General features: G+C 59.8%; 6 protein-coding genes across 7 annotated transcripts; 2 read left to right on the top strand and 4 right to left on the bottom strand.

The window, feature by feature from the left end:
- The first annotated feature begins 252 nt into the window (after window positions 1-252).
- VPS4A (vacuolar protein sorting 4 homolog A) lies at window positions 253-3,842 on the top strand. The gene is made up of 11 exons (XM_065028266.1): window positions 253-411; window positions 789-900; window positions 973-1,120; window positions 1,226-1,287; window positions 1,557-1,676; window positions 1,858-2,014; window positions 2,248-2,396; window positions 2,507-2,588; window positions 2,677-2,896; window positions 3,000-3,140; window positions 3,415-3,842. The coding sequence occupies exons 1-11, from the start codon at window positions 391-393 to the stop codon at window positions 3,514-3,516; spliced, it is 1,314 nt and encodes a 437-aa protein (XP_064884338.1). The 5' UTR covers window positions 253-390; the 3' UTR covers window positions 3,517-3,842.
- Window positions 3,786-5,081, bottom strand: PDF (peptide deformylase, mitochondrial). The gene is made up of 2 exons (XM_021290703.2): window positions 4,553-5,081; window positions 3,786-4,463 (listed from the first exon to the last, which is right to left on the bottom strand). Exons 1-2 carry the CDS (start codon window positions 5,079-5,081, stop codon window positions 4,306-4,308), a joined length of 687 nt encoding a protein of 228 aa, XP_021146378.2. The 3' UTR covers window positions 3,786-4,305.
- A 124-nt stretch (window positions 5,082-5,205) lies between these two features.
- COG8 (component of oligomeric golgi complex 8) lies at window positions 5,206-8,311 on the bottom strand. The gene is made up of 5 exons (XM_065028267.1): window positions 7,968-8,311; window positions 7,023-7,230; window positions 6,128-6,946; window positions 5,508-5,676; window positions 5,206-5,385 (listed from the first exon to the last, which is right to left on the bottom strand). Exons 1-5 carry the CDS (start codon window positions 8,273-8,275, stop codon window positions 5,222-5,224), a joined length of 1,668 nt encoding a protein of 555 aa, XP_064884339.1. The 5' UTR covers window positions 8,276-8,311; the 3' UTR covers window positions 5,206-5,221.
- NIP7 (nucleolar pre-rRNA processing protein NIP7) lies at window positions 8,296-9,637 on the top strand. The gene is made up of 5 exons (XM_065028321.1): window positions 8,296-8,412; window positions 8,596-8,682; window positions 8,785-8,923; window positions 9,094-9,234; window positions 9,317-9,637. Exons 1-5 carry the CDS (start codon window positions 8,357-8,359, stop codon window positions 9,434-9,436), a joined length of 543 nt encoding a protein of 180 aa, XP_064884393.1. The 5' UTR covers window positions 8,296-8,356; the 3' UTR covers window positions 9,437-9,637.
- A 281-nt stretch (window positions 9,638-9,918) lies between these two features.
- On the bottom strand, window positions 9,919-12,583 carry TMED6 (transmembrane p24 trafficking protein 6). The gene is made up of 4 exons (XM_013367778.3): window positions 12,147-12,583; window positions 10,923-11,049; window positions 10,609-10,760; window positions 9,919-10,431 (listed from the first exon to the last, which is right to left on the bottom strand). The coding sequence occupies exons 1-4, from the start codon at window positions 12,375-12,377 to the stop codon at window positions 10,207-10,209; spliced, it is 735 nt and encodes a 244-aa protein (XP_013223232.1). The 5' UTR covers window positions 12,378-12,583; the 3' UTR covers window positions 9,919-10,206.
- Window positions 12,584-13,372: 789 nt separating this feature from the next.
- On the bottom strand, window positions 13,373-22,150 carry TERF2 (telomeric repeat binding factor 2). 2 transcript variants are annotated; one of them, XM_065028260.1, is made up of 10 exons: window positions 21,945-22,150; window positions 21,749-21,844; window positions 20,847-20,977; window positions 20,459-20,545; window positions 19,735-19,881; window positions 18,937-19,343; window positions 18,018-18,404; window positions 15,878-15,963; window positions 15,129-15,181; window positions 13,373-14,324 (listed from the first exon to the last, which is right to left on the bottom strand). In XM_065028260.1, exons 1-10 carry the CDS (start codon window positions 22,114-22,116, stop codon window positions 14,166-14,168), a joined length of 1,725 nt encoding a protein of 574 aa, XP_064884332.1. In that variant the 5' UTR covers window positions 22,117-22,150; the 3' UTR covers window positions 13,373-14,165. The 2 variants fall into 2 exon arrangements, with proteins under 2 accessions (XP_064884332.1, XP_064884333.1); XM_065028261.1 differs by having other exon boundaries at window positions 18,018-18,248.
- Window positions 22,151-23,700: the final 1,550 nt, after the last annotated feature.

Raw genomic sequence — 23,700 nt, 5'->3', positions numbered from 1 at the left:
CCGGTTCAGCCGCGGGTGGGGGGCGGGGGATGTCTCCGGTGTCACAGACACCCGCGGGTGCTGGGGGGGGGCGGTGGGATGGGCTCAGCACGGGGCGGGGGGGGGGGATGGCGGGGGGTGTGTGTGAACAGCCTCCGTGTCCACACGCGTGTGCTGGGTGTGCCCGAGGGGTGGGGCACAGCTCCGAAGGGGCGGGGCGCGGGTGGTCTGGCCGCAGGGCTGTGTGCGCATGCGCGGCTCAGAAAGAGGCGGGGCATTGGCGGAGGGGGCGTGGCGCGGGATGACCCCGTCCCGCGGCCGGGTGCGCAGCCGCAGTCGCGGCCGGTCCCGCGGGCCCCGCCGCCGCCACCGGGCTGGGCCGCGCCAGGAGCGGCGACACCGGGCGATGAGATGACAGCGCCCACCCTGCAGGTACGGACCGGACCGGGGCGGGGGGACTGCCGGAGCCGGGCCTCCTCCCGCCGCGCTGGGACGCCGCGCCGGAAAAAGGCCTCAGCCGGTCCCGGGGCGGTGTGTTGCGGCGCCGGCCGGGGAAAGGCCTCACCCGGTGCCAGTGCCGATTGAGGACAGGTCTCCCTGCGCTCTGCCAGGCCCCGTGGGGGCGGCCTCACCCAGCCCCGGGCCCTGGCGGGGGGACGGAGGCCTCCTCCTGCCGGGCGCTGCAGACGGGGCCCCGCCGGCCGCCCCGGTGCGAGCGGGCCCGGGCCCTCGCGGGGGCGGTGGGAAAGGGCCTCGACGGGCCCTCGGGGCCGCTCCCCGGCTCACGGCGCTGCCTCCTCCCCCGCCAGAAAGCCATCGACCTGGTCACCAAAGCCACTGAGGAGGACAAGGCCAAGAACTACGAGGAGGCGCTGCGGCTGTACCAGCACGCCGTGGAGTATTTCCTGCACGCCATCAAATGTGAGCCGGGGCGCCGGGGGTGTTGGGGCTGCGGCGCGGGGCCCCTCGTGATGCCGGGGGGGTTCTGTGCAGATGAGGCTCACAGCGAAAAGGCGAAGGAGAGCATCCGAGCCAAGTGCATGCAGTACCTGGACCGGGCGGAGAAGCTGAAGGAATATCTGCGCAGCAAGGACAAACACGGCAAGAAGCCAGTCAAGGAGTCCCAGAATGATAACAAGGGGTGCGTGGGGGTGTGGGGCCCCTCCCTGCCCAACAGTGATGCTGGCGGGACCCTGCTGCCACACCAGGGCTTGCCTTGCTCCTGACCCGAGTCCACTCTCCCCAGGAGCGACAGTGACAGTGAGGGCGAGAACCCTGAGAAGAAGAAGCTGCAGGAGCAGCTAATGGGTGAGGGGCTGTGGTGGCCGTGGGGTCAGCGGGGGGATTCCTGAACAGCTGCAGCAAGGGGTGGCTGCGGGATGAGGAAGAGGCTGTGGGATGGGGGCCCCGGGTTGTGTTGCTGGGGCCTGGTAGCCCCCAGACCTGCCTCTGTGCCAAGAGGCAGGGGGTGGTGTGCGTGGAGGGTTTGGTGGGGAGGGACAGGGGCTCTGGCTGTCGCAGCTCTCGGCAGACATTGGGAGCGCGGTGCCCATGCAAGCAGGGCTGCCCCCTCACAGGTGCCATCATGATGGAGAAGCCCAATGTGCGGTGGAGTGATGTGGCCGGCCTGGAGGGAGCCAAGGAGGCACTGAAGGAAGCTGTGATTCTGCCCATCAAGTTCCCGCACCTGTTCACTGGTGAGGGTCACGGCAGCACCGTGGCTGCCACCTGCCCGCGGACGAGGTGCTGTGGGGCAGCAGCTGGGGCGAGTGTGTGCAGGGAGGTGACCTTGAGCAGCGGGGATGCATGTCCCTGTGGGCCCATGCAGATCCAGCCTGCACAGGGTTGTCAGAGCCATGACAGTGGCCTCTGTCGCAGGGAAGCGCACGCCCTGGCGCGGGATCCTGCTCTTTGGACCCCCTGGCACCGGCAAGTCCTACTTGGCCAAGGCTGTGGCCACCGAGGCAAACAACTCCACCTTCTTCTCTGTGTCGTCCTCAGACCTGATGTCAAAGTGGCTGGGAGAGAGTGAGAAGTAAGTGGGCATGGGGACACACGGTGGCTGCAGGCTGGCTCCTGGCGTCCCCACAGCTGGGCTGGCAGTGCTGGAGTTGCTGCAAACATCAGTGAACCCTGTTAACACAGATAATGGGTGGCAGGGGCAACCAACTGCCAGCACAGGGTTCCCAGGGCTGTCACGGGCTCTGGGTGCCACTGGGGCTGCAGAGGGTCCCTGAATGGGGACCCCGTCCCCTGCCTTGTTCCCAGGCTGGTGAGGAACCTCTTTGAGCTGGCACGGCAGCACAAACCCTCCATCATCTTCATCGATGAAGTGGACTCGCTGTGCAGCTCCCGCAACGAGAACGAGAGCGAGGCGGCGCGGCGCATAAAGACGGAGTTCCTGGTGCACATGCAGGGTGCGGGGGGGGTCCCAGGCGGGAGGGGGGTGGGAGAAGCTGCTGGATGTCTTTATCCCGCAGTTCCCTGTGAATCGCGCTGAGCTGTCCCTGGCCATGTCCCTGGGCAGGTGTGGGGAACAGCAGTGACGGGATCCTGGTGCTGGGTGCCACCAACATCCCCTGGGTGCTGGACTCGGCCATCAGGAGAAGGTGAGCAGGCCACAAGCCACCCCTGCTCCTGGCGGGGTCTGGCAGCATGGTGGGGGCTCACCCTGCCTCCCACCCGCCCTGCCCGCAGGTTTGAGAAGCGGATCTACATCCCGCTGCCCGAGGAGGCAGCACGGGCACAGATGTTCAAGTTGCACCTGGGCAACACCCCGCACAGCCTGACGGAGGCCAACGTGCAGGAGCTGGCGCGCAAGACTGAGGGCTACTCAGGGGCCGACATCAGCATCATCGTGCGGGACGCGCTCATGCAGCCTGTGCGCAAAGTGCAGTCGGCCACGCACTTCAAGAAGGTGAGTGGGGCTGTTCTGGGACAGGGGTCTATCCCAGGGGCCTCCTTGGCCACAGCTGGTGCCGTGGTCCCGTCCCACCTGCCAGCGCCATGCTGTGCCGTAGGTGCGTGGTCCCTCCCGCACCACCCCTGGTGTCATCGTGGACGATCTCCTGACGCCGTGCTCGCCAGGTGACCCCGGTGCCACCGAGATGACCTGGATGGAGGTGCCCAGTGACAAACTGATGGAGCCCATTGTCTCCATGGTGAGTGTGGTGGTTACACAGCGTGGGGGTGGCAGCACAGCATGGGGGTGGGCACCCATCCAGCCATGTTCTTGTCCCTCAGCACAGCTGCCTGTCCCTAGGCGAAGGCCATGGCTCCTGGGGGAGGATATGGCTCCTCACTCCCTCTGCCCTGTCCCCCTCGCCACGGTGCTGAGCCCCCAGGGCAGGGCTGGGTGCTGGGGAAGGCCCTGGTCTCCCCTTGGCCGCTCCCACCATGGTGTCTGGGCTTAGCCCCCCTATCCCTGCATTGCAGTCAGACATGCTGCGCTCGCTGGCCACCACCCGCCCCACCGTGAATGCTGAGGATCTCCTGAAAGTGAAGAAATTCACCGAGGACTTTGGGCAGGAAGGCTAAGGGAAGGGGGAGGGGGGGGTGTGGGGCTGGGGTGGCCGTGCTGGCCCCTCCCTCCCACCATGGCTGTGCCAAACAGGTTTGTCTTCCCCTCACTACTCCCCCCTCATACTGCAGCACCTGGCAGGGTGCAGGGAGCACAGCTGGGGAGGCTGACACTACTTTTGGGGGGGGGGGGGGCCAAGCATGGCCTGGGTGGCTGGATGCTCCCCCTGGCTGTGCCCCACCCCATTCTTCTTCCCGCTCTTTTTTATTTTTTAAATTAATGCTGCTTTGGGTTCTGTCTTGTTTATATGAAAATAAAAACAATCCAAAAGCTTCAATCCACACCCAGCCCCTCCCTCAGGCTCTGACTGCACTGGGGGCCACCCCCCCCCACCACTGACAGGCAGGAGACTACAGGGGCTGCTGTCTGTCCCCAGGGGGTACAGGGTTCCCCCCACCCCACCCAGGGGCCTGTGCCTGCGCAGGGCACTGTGAGGCTGCCCACACCATGACACTGGGCGCCAAAGGCACCCAGGAGCAGTGCTTCTTCCTAGACCCATGGAATAATTTTTGGTGCCAAAATGCAGCCAGAATCAGGCTCCTGGTGGCCACACCAGTCCCCCCCACCTTGCCTACCCAGAGAAAAGTCAGGGAGGGGGCAGGAATGGGCAGGAGCTGCCCTAAGTCCTCCTGGGCTGTATTGGCTGCAGTAAAGCCCTGAGGAACTCCCTGGGCCGCAGGTCTGTGCTGCTTCCACCAGAGAGCTGAGGCACCAGCAGAGCTGGTGTCCAGGCACCCACTTGCAGGTCAGTCCATCAACTCCATCCAGCTGACGTTGGTGAAGGTGCGGGGGTCCATGCGGTCAATGTACAGGATCCCATCCAGATGGTCCATTTCGTGCTGCACGATGCGGGCGGCCCAGCCCGTTGCCTCCCAGCTCACTGGTTTCCCGCACTCGTCCACCCCTGTGGCCCAGAGAAGGGAGGTAACAGGCAGGAAGGTGAGGGGAGCGTCCCACCCGGGGCAGGATGGTGCGGTGCAGCGGGGTCGGTACCGGAGACGTGCACGGCCCAGTGCCGCGGGACGTAGGCAGAGAAGCCGTGGAGACTGGCGCAGCCCTCGGGGCCGGTAACGAGGCGGGAGTCCAGGACACGGAGCACCGGGTTGACGAGGAGCCGCAGCGGGAAGGGCTCAATGCAGTGTGCGCGGCGCAGCGGCGGCGGGTACTGCTGGCACCGCGCCAGGGTCAGCTCGGCGGCAAACACCCGCAGCGGGACCCCCAGCTGCGGGGCGCTCAGCCCCAGGCACGGCCGCCCCCGCAGCCCGGCCGCTAGCGCCGCCGCCAGCTCCCGCAGCTCGGGGCCGCCCAGGCGCTCCGGGCCCACGGGAGCAGCGGTTGCGCGGAGCACCGGCGCTCCCACCTGGCACGGGGTGGCGAACGGCGGGACGGGAGGGCCCAGCACCCGCCGCCGCAGCGCCCGCCAGTACGAACGCTCCCGTTGGCCCCAGCCCGCCGCGTCCCCGCACCCGCGGCCCGGGGGCCGGTACCGGACCCGCTCCAGCAGCCGCAGCGCCGCCGCCATAGAGCCACTTGCGCGCGCAGCCGCGGCGGCCGGGACAGCGCCGCCTGGCGGCGCGGAGGCCGCTGAGTGAAGGCAGTGGAAAAGGGTGGGCGCTGCCCGGTGCTGGAGGAGGGGAGGTTCTAGGGGCAGGGGGCGGCAATTTATTCTTCCTCTTCTCCCTCCGGGTGTGGGGTGCTGCTCTCCGGGGCCGGTTCCTCCTCCTCATCGCCCGGTGGCGGCAGGAGAAAAGCCAGTGGCTCCCGGAGGGCGGCCACGTCGATGCAACCCAGGCGGCCAAAGCGCTGCAGCTGGGTGGGGGGGACACCTGGTAAAGAGGAAGAGGGGGCTTGGCTGGGGGCCCATAGGCAACAGGAACCCCCACAGCAATACACAACCCACTATTCCTCGTGGGGGGGGTGTCACGAAATGCCAACCCCGAGGTCTCACCCAGTGCCTGAGCGATCTGTGCCGGGGGAAAGAGGACCTGCAGGCAGCGGTTGAGGTAGGGCAGCAAATCTTCCAGAAAGGCTGTGCAGAACTGGACGAAGAGCTCCTGCTCCCGCCCGCTGAATGCTGCCTCCTCTGCGCGGTGAAAGGCCAGGATGGTTTTGGTCACCTGGAGCAAAAGGAAAAGTCTTTAGTTTCTGAAAAAGTTGTTAATTCTCCCTGTAGGTGGGAGGAAAGGAGCTTGGAGCCATGGGGCGTCGGGGCTCTGCTCCCAAGAAACAAGCGCCAAGACCAGAGGAAATGGCCTCAAGTTGTGCCAGGGGAGGCTGAGGTTGGATCTTGGGAACAATTTCTTCCCCAAAGGGCTGTTGGGCATTGGAACAGGCTGCCCAGGGCAGTGCTGGAGTCACCATCCCTGGGAGGGGTTGAACAGACAGAGATGAAGTTCTCAGGGACATGGGGCAGTGCAAGGGCTGGGGAAACGGTTGGACTCAATGATCTTGAGGGTCTCTTCCAACCAAAATGATTCTATAATTCTATTCTATGAACACTTGGGGCAGGGAGAGCTCATCCCTGTGCTCCCCCACGACACAGCCCAGCCTCGTTCCCCAGTGTCTCACCTCCCTGAGTGCATCCTCCAGGCAGGCAGTGACGTCCTGGGCCAGGGCGATGGGGCAGCAGAGCCGCAGGTCATTGAAGGCGACGAGGAGGCCGTTGAGGAAGCAGGCGAGGGGCGGGAAGTTCAGCAGCACCATGGGTGGCTGCAGCGTCCCTGGCTGGGCCACGGGCACCGGCACCGCTGCGCTGCTCCCCAGGACAGCTGGGGCAGAGATGAGTGTGTAGGAATTCATCTCCTCCCGAAATTTCTCCACCGTCTCCTCCACTGCCTTTGCAAAAGCAGCAGCGGCCATGCGCTGGAAGAGCGGGGCCAGCTGCCCGCGGAAATCAGCCCCCACTCTGCTGAAGGAGAGGCCGAAGTACATGCACTGCCCCAGCAGCGAGTCCAGGCGGGCACCCACCCCGCGCTGGAGATCGCGCTCCAGCGTCCGCAGGAACTCGGAGACCTTCTGCAGCACCCATCCGTGGAAGATGGCCCCCTCATTGAGGGCCTGCCCCTCGGCGGGCACCAGTGGCTCCTCATCGGAGAAGATGGCGCGGTACTGGGTGATAATGTCGAAGAGGTGGACGCGACAGGCCTCGATGGTCTTGGTGATGTGGAAGTAGGGGTCGTCGTCGGGGATGGCAGCCTGGATAGAGCGCAACCAGGCGTCCCGCGCCTGCAGGAACTTGATGCGCAGCTCGGCCTCTGTGAAGACGTCCATGCGGCGCAGGTAGCTGATGATCCGCAGGCAGGCCGGCAGCTGCACGTTGGTGCGGAGCTGCTGGACAAGCTGGTTCAGCATCAGCTGGGCGGACTGGCGCACCTCGTCCACTATGCTCTGGGAGGGAGGGACAGGCCTCAGTGGTGGGGCTGTGCATGGAGCATGCGCAGGGCAGGGCCGGCGCGGGACACACCTGGATGACGGGGATGCTGCTGTGCTTCTTCTCCAGCCGGCGCACGTAGGCAGCGAGCTCCAGCGCCTCCTCATAGTAACCATTGCGGACGCAGGTGTCCATGAGCTGCGGGATCTCCAGGATCTCCAGGATCTCCGTGTGCCGGTTCAGTGTCAGGCTGTTCATCCGCCGGCTGCAGGCAATCTCCTCAGCATCACGCATGAAGTTCCTGTGGGACCGGGATGGCATCAGCACCAGGGTCCCCCCTGTGCAGCGGGTGGGCCCCGGGACCCCCCACCCATCCCGGCCTCTCCCCAGCGTCACCCAGGGCCCCTCCCAGCGCTGCCTCTGTTGTCCCAGCACCAGGGTTCCTTATTCAGTGTGCAGACAAATGAGCCCAACTCAGCACAGACTGGTCATTAGAGGGCTGCACATGTCTGGATGCTGGAACAAAGCCAGCATGACAGCAAGAAAAGTAGCAGCTGTTATATACAAAATCTTATCACGCTCAAGGCAGCCCTAAAGAGCCAACTGGTGACACATCTGCACATTGCATTACGTGATCCTTTTAGCTTGTAAAGAGCAACACTCAGCTAAAAGACACTCTATCCAACAGTCTGCGGATCTGTGTTAGAACAAGACTCATCTAATCATGCAGGTTCAAAATGTCTCAAGCCGCCAGGTCAGCCTGTCTGATCAGGTGTTTTACAAGTCACCCTTGTCTTTGTCAGACTGACCCAAAACTGGAAGGATTTACGTACCTTTAGGGCAGCAATTGCTAAGAAGATTCACTTTTAAGCGATACTGACAACACCTGCAGCCCAGCCACAGCTGCCCCCGCCCTCCCTGCGTCCAGCACCAGGACCCCCCTCGCTGCCCCTGGCCCCGGGGCCGCTCCCGCCCCCTCAGCCCCGTCCCAGCGCCACCGGCCTGGCCCCACTGCCCCCGAGGGCCCCGGCCCCGCACCGGCAGGCGTCCTGCAGCGCGGGCAGACGCTCCAGCAGGCTGCCCAGGCGGCTCTCGATGCCGCCGAAGCCGCGGCCGGCGCTGCCGGTGCACTCGGCGGAGCGGATGAACGCCCGGTAGTGCTCGAAGGCCAAGCGCCGCGTCTCCGCGCCCACCCGCGCCCGCTCCGCCGCCAGCCGCGCCGGCTCTCGGCCCAGCTCCGCCAGCCCCAGCGCCGCCAGCTCGGCCACGTATGCGGAGAGCTCGGGGCCGCCGGGCCCGGCCGGGCCGTGCAGCCAAGCCAGCAGCCGCGCCTCCTCCGCCGCCATCGCGCCCGGGGCGGCCGCCGCGTCACTTCCGGCTGCTCCGGTTCCGGTTCCGGCGCGGCCACACGTGCGCGGTGCGGGGCGATGCGGCCGCTGACGGAGGCGGAGACGCGGGCGGTGTTCGAGAAGCTGCAGCGATAGTGAGGGACTGGGCAACGGGAGCGACCGGGCACGGGGTAGACCGGCAGGGTCCGGGGATCGGCAGAGACTGGGCACGGGGGCGGTGTGGGGACGGAGACCGGGGGCAGCCGGGCACGGGGAGGGACCGAGAGCGCGGGGCGGAGGGACCCGCGGAGCCGGGCTCACGGGGTCTCTCCCCGCAGCATCGGTGAGAACATCCAGCTGCTGGTGGACCGGCCCGATGGCACCTACTGCTTCCGCCTGCACCGAGACCGCGTCTTCTACCTGAGGTGAGCGGGGGGGGGACACGGGGGGGCTGGGACAGCGGCGGGGACCGGGCAGGGCGTACGGGGGCTCCGGTACCCGCCCCAGCTCTGCCCCACTCCCCACAGCGAGAAGCTGCTGAAGGTGGCCGCCAGCGTCCCCCGCGACAACCTGGTGTCACCCGGCACCTGTTTCGGGAAGTTCACCAAGACGCAGAAGTTCCGGCTCAGCGTCACAGCCCTGGATTTCCTGGCGCCCTACGCCAAGGTGGGACACGGGTCCCCCGGCCACCCTGCCCTGGGTCACCGCCAGCCCCACGTCACCTCCCAGCCCCACATCACCCCCCTGCCCTGCGTCACCCCCCTGCCCCGTGTCACCTCCCAGCCCTGTGTCACCCCCATGTCTCCCCAGCCCCTCACAGCCCTGTGTCCCCACAGTTCAAGGTGTGGGTGAAGCCCGGCTCGGAGCAGTCCTTCCTCTACGGCAACCATGTCCTGAAGTCGGGGCTAGGCCGCATCACAGAGAACACGGCGCAGTACCAGGGCGTGGTGGTTTACTCCATGGCCGACGTCCCACTGGTGAGCACCCGGCACAGCCCCTGTGCTGCCCAGGGCTGGGCTGTGGGGAAAACCCACTCTCACCTCCCCGTCACCCTCCCAGGGCTTCGGGGTGGCCGCCAAGTCCACACAGGAGTGCCGGAAGGTGGATCCCATGGCCATAGTGGTGTTCCATCAGGCTGACGTCGGGGAGTACGTGCGGAGCGAGGACACACTGACCTAAGGGACATCAAGTGCTGCTGTGCTGACCAGACCTTGTCCTGCACCGTCGGTGCAGCCACGGCGCACGGAGCCACACGGAGACCCCGAGCGGGGCTGGGAGCTGCCAGCACGTGGCCCCACGCCCCCAGGGGTGCTGCCAAGGCAGGAGGAGCTGTCCCTGTGCCAGCCCTGCCCCTGCCGCACATAAAGCCAGTTCCTTCTCCCCGAGTGCCTGTGTCTGGTGTGGGGCAGGGGGCTCAGCCCTTCCCCGCCGCGAGTGCTGCTGCCCTGGGGCAGCACGATGCTCCGGGTGCATCTCCAGAGGGGAGAAATGCTGCCTTCAGTTTGGAAAGTGACACCGGTGTAGGCTTACAGCCCCAAGGGGGCTCACAGCCCTGGGGGAGCCGTCAGGGAGGGAGGGATGGGGCAGGACTTGCTTCGTCTGGGCTGGCAGAGCAGGGACGGCAGCAGCGGGTTGTGATGCTCCCCAGAGCGTGTGCCGGGGACTCCTTTATTGGAGTTCTGGCAGAAAAAGCACATTGGGACACAGAGAGGCAGGGATTCAATGAACACAGAGAGCACACAGCACACAGAGCTCAGGCAATCACTTCACACTTTTCTGTCGGGGTCATTTCAGCAGAGGCAGGGCCAGAGCTGGAGGCAGGAGCAGCAACAACGCTCCCTCCTGGCAGCAGGATCCAGCCCGTCCCGCTTTGCAGCGAGCAGCTCGCTGACGGAGCGCTGTGGGCAGCAGCAGCGGGCGCTGGTCCTGCCGCGGCTCCGGGCGCTGCTTTAGCACTGCCGTCTGCCCGAGGGCTGCGCGTTGAGCAGGCGCTTCAAGCAGTGGAGCTGCAGGAGCCCGGAGAGGACGATGACGCAGCTCTGAGCCATCGACCACCAGTTGATGTAGCTCTGGTTGGACTCCAGGAGGAAGGAGTCGGCCCCTTTCCGCATCCGGGCAAAGTTGTAGAACCGCCACATGTGGAAGATGTGGCGCTGCAGCTTCTGGGTGCTGAACTGCGGGAGGGGGACACAGGGCCATGGCCAAGCCCGGCGCTGGCCGAGCTGTGCCTAGAGCTGTCTGCCCGGCTCAGCCTTAAGCTCAGCTGCAGCTTAACACCTGTCTGGGTTCCCTTGGGAGGACGTGCCCAGCCCCGTTGCATCAGAGCACCCTGCGGTCACCCTGATACTCACCCCAATTGCCTCCAGGGTGTCGTTCAGCTCTTTCCTCTCTCCCAGCTGCTTGTTTTCAACAGTGAAGCCTTCATAGTAGACACCAAAGCTCAGATACACCTGCATGAAGCCAAAGTGGTTTTGCTGGTTGTCCAGGCACAGCTGGTAAAACCCTGTGGGGAGAAATGAGGCTGTTCGCTGGTAGAAGAGCTGGGGCTGTCCCCAGCGCTCGATGCTTGTCCTTCCCTCTGGGGACGGAGCTGCGATCAGAGCAATCGGTTGTCTGGGCAGGCTGGAGCTGCTGCTCTGCCCACAGGTGGGACGGGACCAGGGACCTGTCTCCTTGGTGGGGAAGCTGATCTGTCCCCGCACGTGCTGGGACGCGCCGAGCTGGAAACCGCTGGGGTCACTCGCCGTGGCCCGGACATTCCTGTCGTTGCCGATCCCCGTCGCCCGCTGGACCTGGAGGCAGAAACACCCATAGGGCATTTGTGGGTCTGACTGCACCCAGGAAACACAGCTGGGAGACCACAGGAGCCCCCGCACGCAGGGCAGGGACCCAGCGGAGGCTCTGCTGGGGGTGGGTTTGGGGTCCTGTGGGGAGCTGTCTCCTTCATCGCTGTGAGCCAAGGCTGGAATGGCCTCCAGCGAGCTGCCAGCTACAGGTAAGAGAAAAAAACCCAGCCTGCAGCCCTGGGTGAGGAACCCTGTGGTTCCCAGCGCTGCTCATGGGGCTACAGGTGCTCACACAGACCCCACAACCCCCATCTGGCTCCCCACCGCCCGGATCGGGTGCTGCTGACACTACCGCAGATGCCGGAGAGTTGGGTAAATGAAGCTGTGCCGAGCCCAGGACTGAGCCCTGTCCCCGTGGGGTGGATCTGCCGAGTGCAGAGCCGAGGGAAGCTGCCAGCACTGGCACGGCCATGCCCAGCTCTCTTTCAACCAGCCTCCTCTGAACAGGAGATGAAAGGGCTGCAGGTCACCCTGTGGGAAGGGGACAGGTACAGGGACAGGCAGATGGGGCTGTGCTGCAGCTCGGGCAGAGCTGAGGGCTGTGCCGCGGCCTCCAGCCAGCCCGACGAGGGGCAGAGCCCAGCGGTGCTGGGACACCCCACAGCTCCCTGCCAGTGAGCTCTGACCATATCCAGAGCTCTCAGCACTGCTTTATGGTTTTAGAACAGGTATTTAGAAAATCAAATGGGATGGATGATGCCTAAAAAGCATGATCCCTAGGATGAAGCACCCAAGTGACTGCAGCCCCAACCAAGGGCTGTTCTGTTGAAAGACCAAACCTTCACCCTGGGGGCAGCAGGTCTGGAGTTCAACCAGCAGGGCATGGGCTTCATCCCGCGGGGTCGCCTTCCACCCAAGAGCCTGGCTGCAGGACGAGGTGAGGAGGATTGCCCAGCGCAGACCTGCCGGGTCCCCGGGGGAGGCAGCCAGTGCCGGCCACGGAGCTGCTGCCACGTGGGGCTGATCCGGCACAGCCATTCCCAGTCCCTGTCAGCAGCTGCTCAGCTCCGGCAGCGTCCTGGGACGTGTCCCTTGCCACTCACCTCGTAGCTGAAGAAGAAGCTGCCACTCCGGCGTGCGAATTGCCAGAAGCACTCCACGGCGCCGGCAGGGATGACGATGGCAAAATCGTAGCGATCCGCCCCCTGGAAGGGGGAGTCCTGGGCAGACCCGCTCGGGGGCTCGGTCCCGGGGCAGCCAGCAGGGCCCAGCAGTGCCACGAGCACCGGCAGCAGCATCCTGCCTCCCAGTATCATCCTGCCTCCCAGTGTCATCCTGTGCCCCAGTATCCTGTGTCCCACCCCAGCGCACTCTCTGCCAGGCAGGGCAGCAGCAGGACCAGGGCAGGGATAATCATTAACTGACCATTAACTGCCCCACAGCAGTTGCTGGCAGGGCAAGGGCTGGTGTCAGAGGAGCAGGACATGTTCTGATCCTTAGGGTGATCCCGGTGCAGAGCAGGAGCTGGTCCGGCTCCTTTGTGTTGGACCCAACCCAGCCTAGCCCCTGGCAGAGCTCGAGGCTGCGGTGAAGCAGCATCCGGTCCCCAAGCTGTCCCCAGTAGCGCAAAGCTGTCCCCAGCCAGCCCCGCTCCTTTGCAGACCAACACTCTGCCAATCTCTGTCCTCTGAACAAGCAAATTGAGCAGGAAAAGTGTTTTTACCTCAAGAAACTCACCCAGGCTCTCCCCAGGCTGCCTGAACAGGATGTGCAGAGTCCCCCACACAACAGCCATTTGCTATGACACTCCCTGTGTGGTGTGAACACATCTCCTTCCTATGGGACACAACCAGACACTTACTGTCCCAGTTCGTGGCTCACATCAAGCCCCTCAGCCTCAGTTTGCTCAGAGCCCAGGGAAAGGGTTTGACAAGCCCAAGGGGAGGGAAAGGCCCAGCCAGAGCCAGGTGACAGGGGCATGCGGTCCCACAGCTGCGGCTGAAGGACAGAGGGGACGCAGGTGTTCCCAAACAGACTCATACTCAGCACTGGCTCTGCAGGGACAGAGTTGGGAGGTGAAAGGGTCCCTGCCCCCCCCTGAACTCATCAGAAATCCCATCCAGAAGCTGCTGCTCTGCACCTCTGCTGCTGCAGCAGCAGTTGTACCTCTGGGGCATCGCGGTGGGACCCAAACCACTGCTGACACCCAAACCACTGCTGACCCGACACCCCCAGACCAGACGGGGGTCCCAGGGTGGGCAGGGACCACCCCCCAAACTGCCACGTTCCCACCCAAGGTGCAAATTCACACTTATTCCAACTCTCAATATCCAACAAGAAAGGAACTTTATTTTATAGACGGGCAGTGGAACATGGGCTCCAGCTTTGGCACCTGCAGGTAAGAAACAGTGCCCTGGGGCTCGTTCGCTCAGGGGCTGTGTGGGAGAAGTGTCAGTACAACACGACCAAAATCAGTAAGTTCTACAACTTCTAACATGGGAACAACCAACATTTAAGTACTGAAACAAAATAATGTTTTTGAAGCCTCAAAGCTGGGAGGTCATCTACAAAGCAGAAAGAAATGTGAAAGAAGGAAAAAAAAAAACCACAAAGCCAATGACCTGGCCTGAATGTCCTGCAGCCCAGCAGCTCTGGGACTCAGTGCTGTCCCACAGCACGCTGGCCGCAAACAGACAAAACAAGCAATTCACAGTTTAGACAGTTAAAACACAACAATAGCCACTGATGGGATTATCCTGCACTGAGCAGAGAAAACCATTATTTCCACAGCCTCTGGGCTCGGATGTGTTCTGCAAAGGCTGCAGGTGGCAGGAAGGGTCCCAGTCCCAGGTGTTTCTGTGCAACTAGGCTGCGCAGCTTCTGCCACCGCAGGAGACCCAAACTCACAGCTACAACCAGAGAGACAAGGCTCCTTGGTTCTGGTCAGATGCAGTTTCCAGCTGTTGCAGCAGTTCTGGGTACCGTGAGCTGGCGGGGTCACCACGCCAGCCCAACACCCCCGGGGATGAGCACAGCAGCCTCCTCACTGCTGCTGCTCCAGTCCGTCTTTCAAAAGAAAAAAATCAGGAAGTTTTGCACCAAAGGTCCCATGGCTCCTGACTTTAGAGGATTCCCAGCTTCTTCATGGTCCGCCAGCGATCCTTGATCATCACCGGGGTACGGTTCTGGAAGGGGTATTTCTCGCAAATGGCTTTCCACCTCCCTTCGCCAAACTTCTTCACGCCGTCCTTGATCCACTCGCTCTCCTGGCTGGTCCATTTCTACAAGAGAGCGGGGAAGCAGCGCAGGGTGAGCAGAGGAGAAGCTGCAAGGGGCAGAGAACTGCACTAACCCCTTCCCGGCACATCGGCTCCCCCTTGTCACCTGTGCCAGGCCCGAAGGAAAGGCAGAGAGGTGTCCTGTCCACTGCACACACCGCTCAATAGTCAAGTCTCTGTAGGCGTGCTCTCTAACTCTTACAAATAAGAGTACTGCTCAGCTGCAGCAACAGCTCAGGAGAAGTTCTGCCTCCCGAAGCACAACACCGAACACGTACAAGAGAAGTCACCTTTTGATGCAACAGCATTGCAGACAGACTGCTCACTGCCTACACCCCACGGAACAGGGCCCAAGTACAGCACAAAAATAATTAATCTGCAAGTTCAGGTCTGCAAGTCCCCTGAATTTTTGTATTGGAAGCAAAATGCAAAGTAACTGAAGAAAGCAGTTGTAAGAACAAAGTGCTACATGGTGTGCAGCAGCACAGGAACCCACAGCAATCCTGCCCGCATGGGTGAGCATGCTGAGCAGCACTGAAGTCGGGGCCTCTCCCCAGGTAACAGCTGCTGGGCGCAGGTCCCTCACCCAAATGAGATGCTGAACCTCTCCCGCGTGCGGGGAACCCAGCAAACCCAGCTCTGAGCACAGAAAGGGGTGTCAAGCACAGAGCCCGCCGGCTGCTGGGGACGCACTCTGAGCCGCAGCAGCGTCACCTACACACAGAAAACTGCCCGACAGTTTGCTCTTCTGTACGGACACGTCCCCATCTCAGGCCTTAATGAACGGACTTACGGGCTCTACGTTACCTGTTTCTTAGAACCAAAGACAGTAGCATTGTGGCCATTTGTCTCAAGTGACGCTGAAAAACAAGGCAAGAGGATTATGAGTCACTCTAACATGGGTGGGTACAGACCTGAGATGCTGCCGGGGGCTGAACTGACGCACTGAGCAGGCAGCCTATGAGGAGAGCACCCCATGGCAGACAATAAACCCAAATTCCATTCTCTCTCCCCCTTCTGCAGCTGTAGCACGTGCAGCCTTTCTGCTCCAAGCTCCAGTTGCTCTGTGTAAAGCTTGCCAGCAAGATTCGGTTTGTTTTAAACAAAAATGTCAAGAACAGAGGCACACAGCCAGGACGTGGCTACACTGCATGTTGAAGTTGGAACAAGACGCCCGTTTTCCGCTCTTTTTCAGCAGTGGAGCTGTATCCAGCTGCAAAGGGAACTGGACTGGAAAACTTATCAGCTGAAGAGGTAAACTCAGTCATTATGTCATGGCACTAGAGTGGGAACAGGGAAAGAGTTGTATTTCCAATATTTATATCCTCTAAGCTAAGCGTGATTAGTCTGAAACCCAAACAGGAGTTTCTGGCCTGGATGTCAAGCCAGAGGGACAAAGAACAAATACCTCCAAGCTGGACAGCTACCTATTTTTTTGGGCTTTCAGGATTTCTGGTTTCAAAATCCAGTTATGCAAAGGGCAGCAAGATGCCTGTGAATGAACCCGAGCCAGGATTATCAGCAGTTAACTGCTGCAACAGCAGCTCTGTCCTTACCAGCATCCGAGAAGAGCTCATCCTCCTCCGTCCAGCTGTCCTTCTCCTCATTGCCATACGAGCTGTTCCACCGCCCGCGGAGGGACCTGAAAGCAGGCAAGTGTTTGATGTGGCCACTGGCTGGGGAGAATGTTTTCAGGGGAGAAGGTGTAGGGCACCTGGAGCAAGTCTGTGATGAGCACACAGCACAGAGAAATGCACCCATAAAGCAATATATAAACACAGCACCACCTCCTGCGCTCCCCTCTGTGTGGACAGAATCCTCAGGAGCCCGTATTGCACAGTATGGTGTGCAGTATAGACTCAAATACAATTAAATATTGTATTTTGCAACCTGTGTTTGCAGAAGCAAGTGACTGGGTACTAGACAATTAAGCACTCACAGCACACACAGCTAGACAGCCCAGGCCTTTGGTACAGCACAGACTTGCCAACAGCTCAGCAGAGAAGCCCTTAAACCTTCCCAAGCAGCATTTAATTCTTACTGTTTCACTGCTGACAGCGCTGAGCTCAGCCAAGCCACAGAGGCCTCTCCGTGAGATCAAGCACCTCAATGCCATCAGCTGCTTCCGACCCTCAAGCACAAACTCATGAGATTGAGTCTCTTAAAAAAACAACTTCACAAGGTTCACCCAAGGCTATCGCATCCAGGCATTTGTGACCACAGGAAAATAACCGCTCTCAGTCCTGACTTGAGGTTGCGCTACTGGGCACCTCTTGCACATCAACATCCGAGAACCAGCTACCAACAGAGGCGCACACGATTCCATTTCCAAACAGACATCATTAGCACCACTGCTATGAGTACCGACTCTCTGAGGCTTCGAGACAAGACTCCCACACCAGCAGCCCAGACAATAAATCACTTCCTAGATGAACTGGAAACCAGTTTGCACAGCAGCAGGGCTGAAGCTCAAGAACCGCCTGAGCCAGCAGCAGCAGCTGTGCTCCGGGCACCCGGCACAGGATGGGATCGCACCTGAGTCACCGGGTCTGGCCCCTTCCCGGAGCAGTCACCACCACACTCTGCTCTGGAAGTGTTCACAAAACATCATCCCATCCCCACAGTGTTCCCCAGCACCCTCCAAATTAACTCATTTCCTCACTGAATAGAAAGCAGAAGAGATCAAGTGTCACGACTTGCAAGTCCTTGAAAAAGCAGGAAGTCTATTAGGTAAAATTCCCAGTGACTCGAGGAAGTGAAATCCCTTCTCACCGTCACATCTGAGAATTAATCCTGAGCAAGACAGAGAGAGGTATCTGAGAGATTTCACCATGTTTGCATCAACGCCAGCAGCACCACAGCACATCTCCGCCCGCAGCCGCTCTCCTGTGCTTCACAAACACAATCCCAACACATCTCCAGGGCAGCCGAGCTGCACAGAGCACTGTGACCCTTCCAAACCAAACCTCAGGCTTCTCAGCATTCCAAAGTCAGGAAACAAAGGGCAACTGTTCTACTTATCTTTTCAAACACATTGAGCATTCCTCAATCCTCCCAGTTTCACTCCAAACCACCATTGCTGGCTGCTGTGCAGCCTCACCAAACAACAGGAGAGCAACTCGGACATCTGAGCAGGAACCCTCACCACACCCTTGTCACAGTCTGCAGGAGACACTCGCGAGCCTCAAGAGTCTCGTACCAGCATTAATTTGAGACTTCAGCCAGTAAGCTGCTTTGGGGAAATCCTTACAAAAAGGAAAAAGCCCTAATGTGCCCCTGCCTCCTTTACTGCTGTCATTTCAGCTGGAAGGTGGTTTAACTCATACTCGGGAAAGTCAGAAAGCTACAGCCAGGTAGGTGTTCCTGAGCTAGCACAGCTTTGGGGAGAAAAGACCTTATGCAGGGTCAGGGCTGTATCACTCAAGAGGTGGAAAAGAAAGTCTGGTCTGTTCCACACAATGCACCTACGAACTTTTACCAAACTGCAGAACCTCGGACTCCCCACCAGATAATTTTCCCCCTCCATTAACCAAACGTCAACTGTAAGGACAGAGAGTTTACTTTGCCCAGTTCCGCACACACCAGCGGACAAGACAGTCCTGAATCAAGATTTTTGTTGTTCATGCCACCAACATCAGCTGCAAGTCAAAGGATTTGGTGCAGGTTACAATATACCACAAGAGACGGGCTTCATACTTGGCACTTCGAGAAGATATAGGCTGGTCAGGCAATTTCTGAACAGGTCTGGAAGCAGAAGATACAACTGGCTCCTGGGAAGAGTCTGGGCTCTCACTCGACTCGCTGCACAGGCTGTCTTGCTCCATGACCAGTTCGCTTATGGTCAACAAGCGTTTGCCCTTATGGGATATTTTGGGAGAGTCTGAGATGTCATGATCTTGATACTCCTCTTCATTTCGTCTCTTGGTTCTGTGGGATACAGAAGGAGACAATTGCTTGGGGAAAGAAAAGTCTGTTTCATCCAGTTTGGTGAAGAGTGCGTCAGAATCCTGGGAGTCCGACAGGATCTTGAAAGCTTCTCTCAGAACAGACATCCCATAGGTGGTTACAGCTCCAGGGGGCTGCCTACAAAACAAACATAACTGAGCAGCTTGTAAAGGTTTCCCCAACATGGCTCCACTCCACTGAAATTGGGCTTTTCCCCTCTGGTGTGACCCCTAACCATTCACTATGGCCCTGGGTACAAACAAAATCTATCCAAGTGGGCGCTGCCAAACCTGCAGCCTCAACAGTGCGGGAGAAGCAGGTCTGGAGAGAACAGGACCAGACTCCCAGCCAGAGACAGCCCAGGTGCTCTCCTGCTAATCCTGACCACTGGCTGAGCCCCACAGACCCCACAGGTTGCTCCCCAAGAGCAAACCTCACACAGCCACTGCCCTCCCACCCTCACTTACTGATGAGATATGTATTCTCAGAAATAAAACCTAAACACCTTCACGTTTTTATTTTACAGAAGTCCTATACCAATGGCCTCTGGGGCCGGCCTGGGCAGACCCACTTGGGGAATTAAGAGCTGCCTGGACAGAGCAAACTCCCCCTGGGAGCAGAACTGCTGCCAAACTTCATCCACAGCGTAGGGCCAGACTGCTCTTCCCACCTGTCAGTGTCCCTGAAGGACACTCCTGGAAGTTCTGGAGCTGCTGCTGCTGGTTCTTTAGGTATATCCATAGGCTCTGAAGCATCTTCTAAGACATTAACCACTGCTGTGATGTGTTCGGGCGTTGCTGCTGAGTCATTATCTCCTTCCATGGCCTTGGGAGCTGCTGCAGAGTCACCAACTCCTTCCATGGGCTCAGGAGCAGCCGCAGGCTCCTCTGTCCTTCCCACAGGGCTGGGAGCTCCGTCCAGCTCCACTGCTGTCTCCGCAGCTCCTGCCGAGCCCTTTGCCCTGCCTGAGGGCTGTGGAGCCGCCGCCTGGTCCTTCAGCCTGTTTGCAGACCCAGGAGTCGCTGATGTGCGTTTTGGCCCTTCAGCACGTTCTGAATTCAAAGCCTTCTTCATTATCTTGGACAAAGCACAGAACCATTATAAAAGTGATTCCTCATGCGACAGCCCAATTTCACCCCCTCCCAAAGGCATTTTAAGCTGCTACTTGTAGGTCAAGCGGCACCGTGTACAGAGCTCACATCTATCAATCAAAACCTGTTACACAGGCTAAAAAAATATGCTCAGCTGTATAAACCTTCTAGGAATGGACAAAATTCAAAGTATTTTGGATTTAACCCACTGCTAATTAGGTGCCTAAACTCTCACTCATTACTTGCACAGAAGGCACGTAGCAGCCAAATGACTGTATTTCATTGCCTCATGTCAGTGTCAGTTCTCCCCAGATTTGCAGCTCGCGCTGTTCTCCTGCAGCAGCACAGGAGAGCAGCTGAGTGAGGCAGACACGCACCGTCAGCAGCAGCGGCTCCGAATCGTCCACATAGCTCTTCAGGAACTGAAACACGCTCTGCTGGAAGTTCTTGTAAGAGAAGTTTTTGACAATGGGATGAGTGACATCCTTCTCGCGGATGGCAGCCAGCAACTCATTCTGCTTTCTCTAGAGGAAAGGTGAGAACACTCTGAGCGGGCACAGGGCACAGGTGACAAGAGCAGCAGCCAGGCACTTGGCAAGGACTGGGCCTTTCCTACTCGACATTCTCCAGGAACAACCAGCTGCCACTGCCACAAGGTTGGGGAAAGGCCGGAGGAATGGGAGAACCACCTTGTTTCAGCAGTTCTGCCTTCCTGCTCTTGGTGCCCAAGACACGGCACCGCTGACAGAAAACAGGGACGGGGACTCTGCCCTCAGAACCAGCCCTGCTGATGCACTTGCTCGAGTTCACCTCGAGGCACAGGATGAGTGTTGATGCCTGGGAGGCTCACGAAGGTCCTTGAGAGAACGTGACGGAGAGAGCTCCAAAGCAACGAGCTTTAAAAACATGTTACACCGAGGGCCTGTCACTCAGAGAGGGCCCTTTTCCTTTCATCACTTGCTCCCTTTTTTCTTGCCCAGGTTTCCTAGAGATGCTTGTGATGAAAGGGAAACCTCTTACGCCTGTGACCCAGGTCACAGTGCCCCTTCCCTCCACCCCAAACACCCCACGAGACACATCGCACACTCCCCCAACACTCACGTGGCTCTTGGGCTCCTTCCCCATGTGCCTCTTGACAATTTTCAAAGCTTTCTCAAACTCCCCGTTTTTGATGCAGACGATAACAGCCTACAGAAGAAAAATGCCAGTTTCTCTGTTGACATCAAACCGACCATACACTCGACATCAGCCTGGGAAACGCATGTATAATAATCAAGAACAGCACACGGGTACCAGTTTAGCGCCAGCTCACACAGAGCAACAACATGTACGCTAACTGCCGTGAACGTACATACACCACATTTGCGGCCAAGTCGGTTCTAACTACAATATTCTACACAAGAATTCTATAGCTCTCACTGCCTTTTAGCCAGACCTTTCTACAACCAAAGGTGAACACAGCATTTATTGAAAAAGAAAATGGTCTTACAGCCTCTTTCACCATCTTCTGAACAGTTTCCATTGTCTTCTCAGCCACAGAGAATTCTCTCTGAAAGAGCTCCAGGACACCGATGGCCGATTCGAGGGGCGTGAGCTCCAGCTCTCTCTCGAAGGTACAATCTACAAGAATTCACAGCCATTGGTTTGCGAGACATTCACTGTGCTGCCTTACAGAGAGCCAGTAACTTATTTGCTCAGTTTGACTGCATGTTCTAGAGCTACAGAGGATGAAGGTGAATGGTAGGCTGACTGCCAAGGGTCCGAGCTGCAAGGTTCGTCCCCCAGGCACCAAGAGCTACAGAAGCAGCACCTGACTGCAGAGAACTGACCCAGGGCAGCATTTCAGAATCCCTGAGGCTGAGCAGAAGTCACAAGGCCAGTATCACAGTATGTTTGGGATTGGAAGGGACCTCAAAAGATCATCTAGTCCAATCCCCCTGCTGGAGCAGGAACACCTAAGTGAGGTCGCACAGGAACATGTCCAGGTGGGTTTTGAATGTCTGCAGAGAAGGAGACTCCACAACCCCCCTGGGCAGCCTGGGCCAGTGTCTGTCACCCTCACTGAGAAGAAGTTTTTTCTCAAATTTAAGCGGAACCTCTTGTGTTCCAGCTTGTTCCAGTATGTTTGGACAGCAGGAGAGCCCAGGGTGCGGGTTTGAGCACACTACTCCTGGCTGAGGCAGCATGGCGCAGATGCAAGTGGCCACGCTCTCTGGCCCTTCACTGTCCAGGGAAACTCCTCCAGGTTAAGAGCTGCAGCCCAGGGCTCTGCTCTGGGCAGAAACAGCTCCCAGGAGCTGCAGACACAGCCAAGGAACAGGGACGCTCCAGCTGGGGCTGGGCTGCCAGGCAAGACTCCCCCACGGCCTTGCCGGGAGCTCGGGGACCCACCGAGGTTTTCGCCTTCCTCGATCCGCGAGAGGAGTTGCATTATCCGCAGCATCTGGACCACCATGGGCTCCTTCTCCAACGGCCGCACCAGCAGCGCTGCGGGACAGGGGGCAGGTCAGCGCGGCCCGGCCCGGCCCGGCCCCATCCCCGCTCCCCCCCGCCCGCCGCCCGCTCCCGTCCCGCCGGCCCGGCCCACCCTGCATGACGTCGCGGAGCTGGCGGAAGTCGCGGTTCCGCCCGGCGCAGTAGGCCGCCATGGCCTGGTGGAAGTAGAAGTGCAGGACGTGGCCGTTCACCACGTCCTCGGGGACGCCGCCCGGGACCGCCATCGCCCTCCGCCGAACCACCCGCGCCCGCCTCCCCGCCATCCCGCCGGGAACTGACGTCAAACCCCCGCCGGAAGTGACGGTCACACCGAGCCGTTGCCCCGCCCCAGGCGCAGTAAACCGTAACACGGAGCAGGGGCCTGCTGCGACCGGCATGCACCGCGCCGGACTGGCTGCGCCTGCGGCTCTCGGCGTGGCTGGCGCCCTCTGGCGGACGGGCGGGGCGCTGCGGCGCCGGTCCCGGGCACAACCGGCTGTTCTGTCTGTGCAGTCTGCTGAACAGCCAGGACATTTCCACACACTTTGCACCCGCTCCTTGTACTGCAGACACTTGCAAATCCCTCCCGTGAACCCGCAACAACACCACAAGGTTCCTGTTTCAGCGTCTTGGGGCAGAGATTTCCCCAGAGTCATTCAGACTTCATTCAACGAACCTGAAGCGCTGGTTCCCGGGGAGCCCAGCGCGAGGGCCAGGAGGAACTGGTGGCCTGAGGAGGCCAAGCAGATCCTCCCAGCTACAGGCTGCTCCTCTGCCACTGCGGGATGTCCCTTGCTCGGACGCCGTGTGGCTTTGGCCCAGGGAACATGACTGACACCATTCCAGACTATCGCACCTGAGGTGGAAACGCACGTGGATATTCCTCTGGGATGAGGTTGTCCTGGACCCTCCCTTCCCGCCGGCCCAGCCAGGGGAGAAGGAAACACACACGAAAAAAATCCCCGCGAAAATGGAAAACAGTAAAATTGTGAGGGAATTTTTCATTGGCAAACAAAGGGAGATAAAAATAATCTGTGCGGGAAAGAGGTGTGGCTGGTCACCCGGGGCAGTGGGACTGCCCTAGGGACAGCGAGGGGTGCGGCACAACCCTGTCACACGACTGTGGGACGGTAGGAACGATACGCAGATACCAACAGGCGGTTCCGGGGCTGAGAGGAGATGATGGAGCGAGGAGAGGGTGTGCGACAGGGACACAGCCCTGGCAACATAGCCGGGGCTGCCCTCCCCCCGTTTCACAGTCTGCAGGGCCCACTGTGTGTTCACAGCATCCAGTGCTGGGGAACCCGCCCGGAACTGGGGTTGCCAGGGATAATACAGAAACACGAACCACTGTCCAAGAACGTCCAGCGGCGAATGAGGAGGACACAGGGACGATGGCAGTGGAGCGGGAAAGCACGTGGCCTTGCTGTCCAGTTGCAGCCAGTCCTTGCCTGGTGTCATCAGCAATATTTCAGGAAAAGGTTTGGCGTTTTGCATGCCAAAAGAAACACCACGCAGGAAGGCACAAATTACAGTCATGTTTGTGCTTTTTAGTCTAAACTAGGTGATTTATGGATTTTGATGAAGTGATTGCAGATGAAAGAAAACATCCCAGGGAACAAGATCTGCACGTTGCTGTGGTCTCGTGTGTTTCCATATGAGTTACAGTGGAAAAGAAAACAGGAAAATCAGCGGGGCAGCTGGTCACAATGTGCAGTGCCGCACCAGGCAGACGACCTGCGCTGAAGGGCTTGCTCTCTCGACACACACCACAGATTTCTGACTTCTGTTTGGGCTTGATAATGGTAAGGAAGAGCAGCGATTGAATTCTGTTGCTCAATAAATAAATATAGAACTCATGTGTTACC

The sequence above is a fragment of the Columba livia genome, chromosome 13 (assembly GCF_036013475.1).
Source record: "Columba livia isolate bColLiv1 breed racing homer chromosome 13, bColLiv1.pat.W.v2, whole genome shotgun sequence".
Taxonomy (NCBI): domain Eukaryota; kingdom Metazoa; phylum Chordata; class Aves; order Columbiformes; family Columbidae; genus Columba; species Columba livia.
Note: the sequence above shows the minus strand (reverse complement) of the source record. Positions and strands in the feature narration are given on the sequence as shown.

Coding starts and splice junctions, on each gene's coding strand:
- TMED6 (XM_013367778.3), bottom strand. CDS start 12,377: ATGACACTGGGAGGCAGGATGATACTGGGAGGCAGGATGCTGCTGCCG. Junction 11,050..12,146: donor GCTTCTTCTTCAGCTACGAG/GTGAGTGGCAAG, acceptor TTCTGCCTCCAG/GTCCAGCGGGCGACGGGGAT. Junction 10,761..10,922: donor CTTCCCCACCAAGGAGACAG/GTCCCTGGTCCC, acceptor TTCTCCCCACAG/GGTTTTACCAGCTGTGCCTG.
- VPS4A (XM_065028266.1), top strand. CDS start 391: ATGACAGCGCCCACCCTGCAG. Junction 1,677..1,857: donor GTTCCCGCACCTGTTCACTG/GTGAGGGTCACG, acceptor CCTCTGTCGCAG/GGAAGCGCACGCCCTGGCGC. Junction 2,397..2,506: donor GTTCCTGGTGCACATGCAGG/GTGCGGGGGGGG, acceptor GTCCCTGGGCAG/GTGTGGGGAACAGCAGTGAC.
- NIP7 (XM_065028321.1), top strand. CDS start 8,357: ATGCGGCCGCTGACGGAGGCGGAGACGCGGGCGGTGTTCGAGAAGCTG. Junction 8,413..8,595: donor TTCGAGAAGCTGCAGCGATA/GTGAGGGACTGG, acceptor CTCTCCCCGCAG/CATCGGTGAGAACATCCAGC. Junction 8,924..9,093: donor TCCTGGCGCCCTACGCCAAG/GTGGGACACGGG, acceptor GTGTCCCCACAG/TTCAAGGTGTGGGTGAAGCC.
- COG8 (XM_065028267.1), bottom strand. CDS start 8,275: ATGGCGGCGGAGGAGGCGCGGCTGCTGGCTTGGCTGCACGGCCCGGCC. Junction 6,947..7,022: donor GCAGCATCCCCGTCATCCAG/GTGTGTCCCGCG, acceptor CCTCCCTCCCAG/AGCATAGTGGACGAGGTGCG. Junction 5,677..6,127: donor TGGAGGATGCACTCAGGGAG/GTGAGACACTGG, acceptor CTTTTGCTCCAG/GTGACCAAAACCATCCTGGC.
- PDF (XM_021290703.2), bottom strand. CDS start 5,081: ATGGCGGCGGCGCTGCGGCTGCTGGAGCGGGTCCGGTACCGGCCCCCG. Junction 4,464..4,552: donor CTGGGCCGTGCACGTCTCCG/GTACCGACCCCG, acceptor TCTGGGCCACAG/GGGTGGACGAGTGCGGGAAA.
- TERF2 (XM_065028260.1), bottom strand. CDS start 22,116: ATGGCGGGGAGGCGGGCGCGGGTGGTTCGGCGGAGGGCGATGGCGGTC. Junction 20,978..21,748: donor CGAGGAAGGCGAAAACCTCG/GTGGGTCCCCGA, acceptor GAATTCTTGTAG/ATTGTACCTTCGAGAGAGAG. Junction 14,325..15,128: donor TCTTTGGTTCTAAGAAACAG/GTAACGTAGAGC, acceptor GCTCTCTTGTAG/AAATGGACCAGCCAGGAGAG.